This window comes from Melopsittacus undulatus, chromosome 5, assembly GCF_012275295.1.
Source record: "Melopsittacus undulatus isolate bMelUnd1 chromosome 5, bMelUnd1.mat.Z, whole genome shotgun sequence".
Classification (NCBI taxonomy): domain Eukaryota; kingdom Metazoa; phylum Chordata; class Aves; order Psittaciformes; family Psittaculidae; genus Melopsittacus; species Melopsittacus undulatus.
Window position 1 is genome coordinate 9821590 of NC_047531.1, and position 11468 is coordinate 9833057.

At 43.3% G+C, this 11468-nt stretch overlaps 1 protein-coding gene across 2 annotated transcripts; it reads left to right on the forward strand.

Moving 5' to 3' along the window:
* Window positions 1–2182: 2182 nt before the first annotated feature.
* On the forward strand, window positions 2183–10680 carry AMIGO2 (adhesion molecule with Ig like domain 2). 2 transcript variants are annotated; one of them, XM_034063377.1, is made up of 2 exons: window positions 2183–2548; window positions 8941–10680. In XM_034063377.1, the coding sequence occupies exon 2, from the start codon at window positions 9008–9010 to the stop codon at window positions 10577–10579; it is 1572 nt and encodes a 523-aa protein (XP_033919268.1). In that variant the 5' UTR covers window positions 2183–2548; window positions 8941–9007; the 3' UTR covers window positions 10580–10680. The 2 variants fall into 2 exon arrangements, with proteins under 2 accessions (XP_033919268.1, XP_033919269.1); XM_034063378.1 differs by lacking the exon at window positions 2183–2548 and adding an exon at window positions 3209–3322.
* The last annotated feature ends 788 nt before the right edge of the window (window positions 10681–11468 follow it).

Genomic DNA, 11468 nt, shown 5'->3' on the forward strand with positions numbered 1-11468 from the left:
TACTGCTTTCACATCAGTACTATTTTATAGAAGAAAGTTAATTCCTGATTGTTCCCACACAAATTAGATTTTTTTTAAATAATAATTCCTTGTAATTCAGTAGGTAACAAATGAGAATTTCTTACATATTGTTACATACTGAATTACATTTCTGTTATGAAATAGCACAATGAATTAGATTGCTTTATGCCATTACAGACTTGTCAGCATACAGAGGGAATGAAGAATTGCTGGGCTTACAACCAGCTGTTTCTAGACTTACAAGGATCCTGTGGTTCTGAACTCCTTTCAGACCGTTCAATGCATCCCTTGATCATGATTTCTCTGCAAAGACTCCTTATTGGCAGATGGCTTCTGTCTGTAAGATAAGCAGCTCATGTAAGGATCATCACAACTCCCATCAATTTCTTGAGGATTTGGGCCCTGAGATCTCCAACATAAAAAGCAAATCCCTGCCAGCATTAACAAGAAAAATAAAACTGGAAACCAAATTTTTATTGCCTTGAGTGTTAGACACTTCACTCTGATTTGGAGCCTGCCTTCCCTGAAATAATTGTCACTATATCCAGATCTCATGGCTGGAATCTAAATAGCTTGGCTATAAGCAATCCTGTCACTTTGTATCTATCAGTGCTTCACACTTACTGAGGTCTGAACAATCTGCAGTTAAAATTGTTGGCATTTTAAAACCAGTTTAATTTAAAGAAAGTGTGCAAAATATCCACAAATGGACAGCTACTCTATATGCTATTCTATATGCCGATATTTTCATGCCATAAGTAGGTCTAGGAAGAACAAGCTCAACATTTGCAATCTTGATAGCAGGGGAAGGAGATGAAAAAAGTTGTTATCATCTTCCTCAGATTGTATTGGCAATGTGATCGAATTAAATTTCACCCCTTATTTTGATACATTGAGACAACCTGAAAACTTTAATGGTTTGGTCTAAATGAAGACAACAAGCTGCTTTAAACAAATAAATATTTCAATGGAGGTTCTGAAACCAATCAATGTTGAGTCAATAACTTAGAGATTAAAGTAACTTCACCAGTATATCATCCAAATGCACAGAAATGCAGAAATACAACAGAATATAAGGATTATTAATAAAAAGATTAATTTTTATGGTAAGGTAGTGCTCAAAATGTCTCTGAAACCAATAGCAGTATCACCCACGGCTCACCAGGCTTCAATCTATTAAATCACATTTTTAACAGATACCTTGTACTATACTAAAGTATTTTAATTTGCCTGTAGCGTGATTTTTAAGACAAGAAGGAACCCTTAAGCATTATATGTAGCCACAAACCCTCATATTAAACATCACTTCACTATGTACCCTTAGAAGAAAAGTGTGATTTACAGCAGCTTTAATACACAAGCCCATTTGCTGAAAACTATTCCATAAACTGCATGTCTGGATGACAATAAATCCACAATCTCTGTTATTTGCTAAACTAGCCTCTGTTCAGTTTCAGTCTCTAAATATAGGGTACTCTAAATTATGGTGGAAATGTAGTGAGAAACTTCGCCAGAGGAGGTTAAAATCAGTGTGTAACCGAGAGAAGGGAGTTCTTAGGCTTTCAGCTGCAGCTTTTCTTTCTGACCTGGTCACGCTTTCCCATTTGCAGCAGCTCTCCCGCAGACCCCGTGGTCAAGACAAGCCGGGTACCCGCCAACTAATTTTAGATAACCCCTTGTATAATTTGATAGACTTTTGTTCTCATAAAAGCCCACCTTACTGCAGAGGTTCCGTGGGTTTTGATCACTTAATTAAGCAGAGGCTTATTTTCCGGAGCTAACACAGCGCCTTTTAACTTTATCCGCCCCTTATGAACCCCCTGAGGTCCCATCTCCGCTTCAGGGAGTTTTGATGCCTTCAACAGCGACCGCATCTTCTGCTGCACCCTCCCCAAACCCGGCCTCCCCGGCGGCGGCACTGGGCTGCCTGCCCCCCGCCGGGGCTCCGGGGACCTGCCGGGCGGGCTGGGGACCGCTTTGCACCAGCAGAGCTGAGCCCACCCTGATCGGCTGGAGGGAGAAGGGGGAGCTCTGCCCTCTCTTGGCGGGGGCAGCAGCGCGCTCAGGAGTGCAGAGGGGCGGGCATTGCCCCTCCCGTGGCCGCGGCCCCCCGGGGGCCGAGGGGCGGAGCGGGGGCAGGCGGTGCTCTCCTCCCCCGGGGTACCTACGGCTCTGACCCGTCGCCGCGGAAGCCCCGGGAGCGCGTCGGGAGTCCGGCGCTGCGCGGAGCGGAGGTCCGCGAGGGCGGAGGCAGGAGGGATAAAAACCCCGGCGCTGCTGTCACGGGAGTCTCCTGCCTTCCCTCCTCACCTGCCTCCGGTACCGGGCTCCGGGGCTCCCCTCCATCGCTGTGGGCAGCGGGCCAGCTCTGCCTGCCCCCGCGGCGGAGGGCAGCAGAGCCGCCGCCGCGCCCGCAGCAGCCCCCAACTTCTCCCGGAGGCAGCGGAGCATGCGGGCCCGGGGCTGGCGGCGGCGGCGGGGACGGCACCACGCTCCCCGGACATGAAGCGGCCGCCTGGAACTCCAGGTAACGCTGCCCGGTGGGATGGCGAAGCGGGCATCCCTCCAGTAGCTGGGCACGGCGGGCAGGCAGAGTCCGGAAGAGCGAGAGCGAGAGGCGAGCGCAGCCCGGCAGCGGGCGGTGGAGACCCGGCTCCTACCTCTGCTGCGGAACGGAGCGGCTGTGGTCGAGCCTGCCCGGGGAAGGCGGCCAGGGAGCCCTCGGGGGTAGGTGGGTGAGGCGAGGGTACGGCGCGGTGCTTGTGGGTGTCCCGGTGCGGCACCGGCTCAGCCCGGCCGGCTGTCCCGCTCGACGAAACTTTGCCCTCCGCATACCCCCGGTAGGTATCGGGGGGCTGCAGCGGGCAGTTCCCATCGGGGGGCTGGCAGGAGCCCTGTTCTCCCCCCCTTCATAGGCAAGGGGGTTTCTCTGAAGTTTAGCCTGTCAGAGAAGCTTTCGGAGGCGGTGAGGATCCTACGCTGGGCAACTAAACTTTCATAAGATCTAGCATTGCTTGGAGACTGGTTACTGATACTGTAACAGGCACTGCCACTTACCATTGCATTTTCTCTTAATTATTTGCTGATCTCCTTAGCAACTGAAGTAATTTGCAAGGTTTAAACTAGGGTGCAGCGTGATTTACAAAGGAACATGGAAAAAAAAATGATACATTTGTTGTTTTACTGGTGCCTATTTCCCTTGTACTCCCTCAAGAGAGATAAGAGCTGCAGAGTGTTGACTTCATGTAGCTGGTACTGCCGTAAACAGACTGCTGATGATTAGTCCAACTCAGGCTCCATGGTACGTCACTCAGTCACTCATTTATGTCTCAGTTTTCTTCAAGTCAAGTGAGTTATCTGTCTTTGGGGAAATTCAGTCTTTAGTGAGGGATGAGTGGGAGAAGATAGTTTTAACCGACTAAGGTTGCTAGGACAAATTAATCTCTAATTGAGCACTCTTGAGGTCTGGCCAGAGACCACTCCATTTGACAGACTGACCTCAGGATCAGCTTGCTGCAAAGGTAACCTAAAGTCTTTATTTTTTTCATCACTGTTAGGTCCTGCATCAAGCATGGTTTAGCCCATTTCAGGGATTTAGTCCAGTGTATCAAGACATCACCCAGATGTAGCTCACCAACAGCCTCTGGTGTCCAATCTCTCATGTTGCTAAATCTCGTGGATTACGATGGTTGGGGTTAATCCAGATATGATCAGGCAGAAATGCTGAGCACAGTTGTTAGGCAGATTTAATGCAGAGAGAGCCTTTCCCACTCAGAAATGATAAAAGCAAAGTAGAGCCTGGAGTGAGGTGACCACTACAGGGTCATTTCCTTTAACAGCATCCCACACACGAACACACGCAAAGGAAATGGAAGTTTATGCAGACCTTCCTTACAATATAGCATTTGAAAGATTAATTATGTAGGATGCCACTAGTCTGTTTGTAACTAATGGCTGTGTTTTGTACTTAAGCAGGACTCCTAAAGTTAGGATTAAAAGCATGAATAATTGCACTTGTATAATATTGTTGTTAGAAAATAATAAAACCCCATTCTAAGTGTCCCTTTTTCTTCTGTGCTCCTGAGGAAAGCCTTGTCAAATGCCATGGGGAAAAAATGAAAAGGGCTGTGAGGAAACACTGTTAACACCTGAGCTATCACTGGTTCATTGCATGTATCATATTTAACTAATATGGCCCTGATTCATCTGATATGTAGACTGATAAGAATAGGAGAGCAGCTGTGTGGTCACTGAATGTCAATGGGAAGGTGCAAAGGTGTGTGAGTGACTTGTGGGCTGGCCAGGTAGGGTGACATTCACAATCAGAACAGGCACTCACAGGAGACATGGTACAAGGAAAAGAAATAGGAGATGTAGAAATGGTGTGGGCCTTCTGGAGGGTAGGCTGAAATCTTTAATGTTTTTCGTGTTTGAGCTCTCTAGAAGCTCAACAGCTCCTGCAGTAGTACATCAGGGTTGGGTGCAAACACTTGCATTTTCACTGTGAGGAAAGTGAGAGCCAAATGTGGGACTATTTATATCACCAGTGTACAGGAAGATGTTATTCCTACTGTAAAGCATTAATCACTCCAGTTTGTTTAACGTTAGAAAAACTAACCATTTGCTAAGTATTTGCACACAGGTTGCCACCACCCAACCAATCAAACAAACAAAAAATCCCAACCAAGCAATAAAAACTACAACCCCCGCAACAAACACACACATTAAAAATCAAATCAAAACTAAGAGCCAAGTCCTCAACTTGTCTAGGAGTTGATCTGTTGTTGTCAATTGAGCTGTTTCTGACAACAGAAGATAATCCTTATGATCTGAGGATATACCCTGCATTTCTTCTCAAACAGTTAGACATGTACACCCTTACTGCATGGATGATTCATCTCGGGGTGTACTGTGTTTTTGGCAGTGAACTTAAAATATCACACTTCAACACCACAAAGAAATGATTTCTCTGAAAAGAGTTCAAGTACAAAGCTCCCAGCTGTGCCCTTCACTTTACTATAAATCAAAAAAGCTATTTACCCAGCCCATTGAGAAATAATGGTGAAGTACTTAGCCAGAGTCTGTTGGCACATGCTAGCTCATAGTATTTAATAGCAATATCTCTTTTGAGAAATAATGTAATACTGAAATTTGTAAAGTAGTACTTTTCTAAGACCCGAAGTGAGGGTACTGGGATGAAACGAAATACCACTTTTTAACATAAGGCTGACTGTAGGCTTTGTTCTTCCTTACCACTTAACATGTGCACATTACTAACTCAGAAATGTTTATGCAGTCATTTTGAATAAGTTCAAATGATCACATAGGTCATAAATGTTTATGTTGAACATGCTTGCCTTTATAGGCCATCCTGTGTAATGTATGAAGAAGGTATGGGGAACACAGCCGAAGAGCAGGTTACAACTCAACACTCCTACCCTCCAAAAGGGCAAAGAACCTGTTGGGAATGTAGGCACTGCACTGTGAGGTGGGCATGGCAAGGAAGGTTTCTGTTTGTCAGGGTGTTCTCCAGATAGTCTTGTTTGTCCTGTGGTATGTTTACGGTGTCTGTAATTTGGATTTGTCTCACCAGGCAAGTTAAGTTATCTGAAACAGTTTTCATTTGGCAACCTCAGTGGGCTTCGGAAATGGACAACCCAGTTTTCAGCCCTTGCAAGCTGGTTTTGCCCCTTAGAACTCAAAGGTATTATGCTAACTTACACAAGCCACTGATTTGCCCTTGGGATTTGGTTGCAGATTAGCTCAGTTTGTAGTGAGATAGTGTAGGTATGGACGGAAACAAATATACAAGGCTGTTTAGTGTATTAAACTTGGTAACCTTTCCAAAACAGTATTGATCTAGTATGTCCCATGTGGAGTATCTCCAGGATCAGTTATACTCAACATAGGAACTGATTTTAAAAGTGCCATTTCAAAACTGCAAGTGCAGTTACATTAAAAATTAGACTGCATACGTTGCAGAATCAGGCATTTAAATATTAGTGGGAAAAGCAACCTGTGCAACAGCAGTTTGTCTCCTATTTTGTGGATGCTTTATAATTCAGTCTTCACACACATGGTTTTATGGCATAAGGTTTTATGGTACCTCGATTCATGCAATATACGAACTAAATGAGCAGTTATTAAACTCTTTTCATCTGGAAGTGTGTTTCCACTGTGTGTTACGTACTGCATGCCATACAAATCCACACTGAGGTAGAGTTATTCCCTGATGGTCATTTCTATAATGCTTTGTAGGTCTTACACTCTAGGAGAATTTGTATCTGTTAGTTGTTGCCATAGATTAGCTAGCTAGCAAAAGCAACCAAGCTAGGTGTTTAGGACCATTTAAAAAAAGCCCATTCTTCTGGGTTCTTAACTTCACACTGAAAGCCCCATGCAGATATATACTTCAGTAGGATCTAAAAGCCTAGAAGACTATGAATCTTGATGCTAAATTTTCATTTAAATCAATTAATTTATCTTTACAATATTTCTATAGCTAAGATAGTGTTGCTCTATCCCTTTTATAGGCAGGGGATTAAGAAGAAGCCCTTACTGTCAGAAGTACCAGCTAGAGTCAGCATTTTTCACTCATCTCCGAACTTCTTCAGATCAGTCCTTCCCAAACTTAATACACAGAGGTTCCTTATTTTCTAAGTGTCAAGTTGGTGACTGTCATATGTTTATTATTTTCTTGACAGTTATCAGTTCTCATAAGTAGTCTGATCTCATGAAAATGCTGAGGCAGAGCCTTGGGTATGCTCCACTTCTCAGGTACAGGCATTTCACATGTTCTTTCCCCTGTTCTCTCTCAGAACCTGTGCACAGTGTGAGGAAAGGTTTTTGGGGATAACAAATTAAGTGATTGTGTAAGTAAGGACTGTATAGAAAATCTAAAACAGCACAGAAAACCATAATTCTAACACTTGAATTTTTGAGCACTTCACTTTGCAGTCTTGCCATTCTCTTAATGTGAATGCAAACATTTAAAATCAATGTGTATATAAATTCTTGTAAAAGGTGAGTTCTCATATCCTGCTGCCTTCATATTTCTTCTTTTAGTGGGTCATTAGAAGGTTCAGCTCTTCAGATTCATAGCACATCCTCTACCACTTGACTTAGGAGTGGATTTGTCAACAGACAACAGCAGCCTGCCAAATTGGCAGAGGGTTAGAGGAGTGGAATTTGGAACTGAAGGAGAGTGGAAATTAGTGCATTTCACATATATTAATTAATTGCATATATAATCTTAGATTCATAAGTAGCAGATGCAAATTCTCCAGAGGAACATGTTCTAAGGTTCACCTCCTGAAACTCTTGCCTCTTCTGTTTAACCCTCTACTTGCCCTTAGCACCATCCCCATGTGCTTTTCCAGTCTTGTATGCCTTAACTGCCTTCTGAATGCTCAAACTACCTCCTCCTCAGCTGCTTCATTAATAACGATGGTGATGCTCTATTAACATCCTCCTCTCCTGGCTTTGCCCTTCCTTCCCTGTGCGTTTCTTATGCTCCTTTTTCCTCTCTCCCCTTCTTTGGCTTCTTTTCTGTCCTGTTGTCCTCCACACTCTAGGTCTTGATTTTAACATTTTCATACTCTACACTCATCCTTTCTTCATCCATCTTGTCTCATCAGAGAATACAACTCCTCTTTTTATTCTGCTTCTTTTCATGTGAGGTTGCTTCTTTTTCCTCCTTGATGCTGCCCCCAGGCACTCTCCCAGCTTCTGTCCATAGCCACTCTGAGCAGTACAGAGCAGTCATTGTGAGGCTGATCCTGCTCCAGTACTCTACCAACAGCTGGGTGAGACTGGAGAAATAAGTCTGAGGTCAATATGTGGGAGCTGAAGACCTCATTTGAGCTGTGAAGGGTTGGGGGTAATCAGTGCAGATGGATTCATCTGGGAATTTACTGACAAACTCTTAACAGCTATCCAGGGAGAGCAAGAGTGAACAGAAATATTCATTACACTGATAAGTATGTGTACATTTTCTTCACAGATGGGAAAAAGCATATCCTTTGGCACAGAATCACTACCCTGCCAAATGTTACATCCCTGCTTCAAACCATAGTGACACTAAAATATTCATAGGAAATAACATGGTTGGATTTGGTCTTACTATTTAAGTATGAGCAAAATATTTTTCTTCCTTTACTAAGTTTTGAGAAATGGCTGACTCATTCTTACTGAAAGTTCCCAAAACTTGTGCCTGAGGTAGGGACCAGGCATAGATTTCCTCCTCAACAGCTATGTTGGCAAAGGTAGAAGTAGCAGAATACAAAATATTCCAATTGGACATCTTGAATAACTATAAAAACAGACTGCTGCTACCTGAGCTATCAGTTACTGCATGGAAAAAAAGAAAAAGAAAAGAAGGAATTTGTTTGACATTTAAAGCTAAGTAGTCTGAGAAAATTCTTTGCTGTGTGACATTTCCTGATTGGGAAGAAACACATGTTGCAACTGCTCCCCACTAGACAAGAACACAGCATTTTTTGGATGAGGCTTTTTCTGTCCTGTACCAGGAATTTTCTGTCTGTGTTGGTTTGGAAACAGGTAGGGGAGGCTATTGCCCAGTTTTGTTACACAGAGGAGCATTTCTGACTATTATTTTTTCTTATGAACAGTCAGAAATTGCATTTCTTGGTCCAAGACTGAAGAATAATTGCATTGTTTTTCAAGAGAAAAAAATTACCATATCTGTAGTGTGAATATTTACACAAGTGCAGTATTTCATCTTTACTTAAAAACCAATGTTAAGCTTACATCACTTACAAACAACTAGATTTTACAATTAACCATCTGGAACATTAAGGATTGATTGCCTGTATTTTCCAAAAGGCATGCATAAGAAATCAGGAAGGGTATGAATTGTAAATGTTAACCTGCTGTACCTCTGTATCCCTCTTTTGACAGCAATTAGCACGAAGCTAACTGTGCATACAACCTGTGGCAAGAAGCACTGTGAGACATATAAGAGGCAATGACAATGTCTTTAACCTGGTGGACAGTTCCTACTCAACTCGGAGTTTCTAAAGTGAACTGCAGAGGACTGGCATGCCTCTTGGTCTTCACAATGAGCGTTTGTGGCAGTGCCCGGGGGATGTGCCCAGCAGCCTGCATTTGTGCCAGTGATATCATAAGCTGCACCAATAAGAACCTCTCTCGAGTCCCAGGAAATCTTTATAAATGTATGAAAAGGCTGGATCTCAGTTACAACAGAATTGGGTTTTTGGAGCCTGAATGGGTCCCAGCACTGTTTGAGAAACTGAACACTTTAATAATCAATCATAACAGCATTAGCAGCATTATCACTGGAAGCTTTTCCACAACCCCAAATCTGAAGTACCTAGACTTGTCATCCAACAGCCTGAAGACGCTGAGCAGCCCTGTGTTTCAAGAGCTAAGGGTGCTGGAGGTTCTCCTGCTGTACAACAATCAGATTACGCAAATAGAGCCCCCAGCCTTTGGAGGATTGTACAAATTACAGAAACTGTACTTAAGCTATAACTTGCTCTCGCATTTCCCACTGGACTTGTACACTGGAAAACATAAGCTGACAGACCTTGTGTTGCTGGACATTTCCTTTAATCACATCCAGTCGATGCCTGTTCAGCGCCTGAGTTCAGTGCCAGCCAAACATCTGAGTGGAATTTATCTTCATGGCAACCCATTTTATTGTGACTGTATGCTGTACTCCATGCTAATCTTCTGGTATCAGAGGCACTTCAGCTCGGTGGTGGACTTCAAAAATGAGTACACCTGTTTGTTGCAATCAGACCCAAAAGGTTACAATAAACTGCCTTTACTGCACGATAACTTCCTGAATTGCTCTGAAAGCACCGTCAACAGCTCTTTCCAAGCCTTTGGGTTTATTCATGATGCCCAGGTTGGTGACAGGCTGATTGTACACTGTGACAGCAGAATCAGTGATGCAGGCACACACTTTGTTTGGGTTAGTCCCGATAATAGATTGCTGGAGCCAGACAGGGAGACTGACAACTTTAAGGTGTTCCGTAATGGCAGCCTGGAGATAACTGATGCCCAGCTAGAGGACTCAGGGCTGTATTCCTGCATTGCAATAAATAAGAAAAGACTATTGAATGAGACCATAGAGGTTAGAATAAATGTTAGCAATTTCACAGTGAACAAGTCCCATGCTCATGAAGCATTTAATACAGCTTTTACCACCCTTGCTGCCTGTGTAGCCAGTATTGTTTTAGTACTGCTGTATCTCTATCTGACCCCATGTCCATGTCAGTGTAAGGCAAAAGGGAAGAAGAGGAAGCTGAACCAAAGCAGTGCCCACTCATCCATACTGAATTCTACACTGCCACAAGAGCTGCCAGCTGATGAGAAGAAGGCTAGTACTGGTAAACGGGTGGTTTTCCTGGAACCTGTGCATGAACCAAAACACAGTCAGAATGGGAAAGTAAAACTGTTTCCTAACGACAATATTATTGCTGAGAGTATCTTAAAAACTACTCGAACAAAATCTGACTCAGATTCTGTCAACTCTATGTTCTCAGATACGCCTTTCATGCCATCAGCTTAGTTTGCTGCCTGTGTTTGTATTGTGCAGTTACATTTCTGAATACCTCCTTTGCTTGTAGCAACCATCAGGAAAAAAAATAAAAAGAAAGAAAATGTTTTAAAGTAAGTATCTATTGTCAGTCCTTGAATTGTGTCTTCTCTCTGAGTGTAAGGACATGAAACATTGATATTTTCTTTGGGAAAAGCGAACAGTATGGCATTAATGTAAATGTCTTCCATTCAAGCTTAGCCTTGGCTTTTACTCTCTGGTCCATACATAGCAATTTCTCTTGCACGTTTAGAGGCACTCACAGTGCTTACAGCTGACTTCAGAGGCAGAGGCTGACCCCTATAAAACACTCTCAGCCATGCTGAAAACTCGTCTCCTCTGCAGCAAGCAGCGAAGCAAGCTCACATGGCAACTGATAAAAGTGTCCACGCTTCCTGCAATTCTTTCCCCAGGCTCGTACAGATTTAACAGTAAAGATTTTGTTGTAAAATTACTAGGCAAAAAAAAAAAGTAATGAATTTTCTTGGACTGATCTGAACAAAAAGATTAGATTTGTCACCATGATGCCTAGCAGCACTGCATAAATGTTTATGGCCTTCAACAGATAATGTGTTTGCCAATTGTCAGTTGTCCTTACCTCTGCTGCTTGCTGTGCACCTGGCATCATGTGTAGTGAACAAGCCTGCCACGATCACTGGGGCTCCTGCTTCATCTTAGGAGCGGGTGGCTTCTCTTCAGAGATAGCTTCACAAGATAGGGAAAATATTGCAATTAATCCTTTCAGTGGCACATAGTTCCAGCAGTTGCATAAAACTTACTTCCTAAAGAGGTTTCTTAAAACAGGAAATATGGTATTTGGGGAAACTTGTAAAAAATATGGAAGACTTTCCATACTGAATTC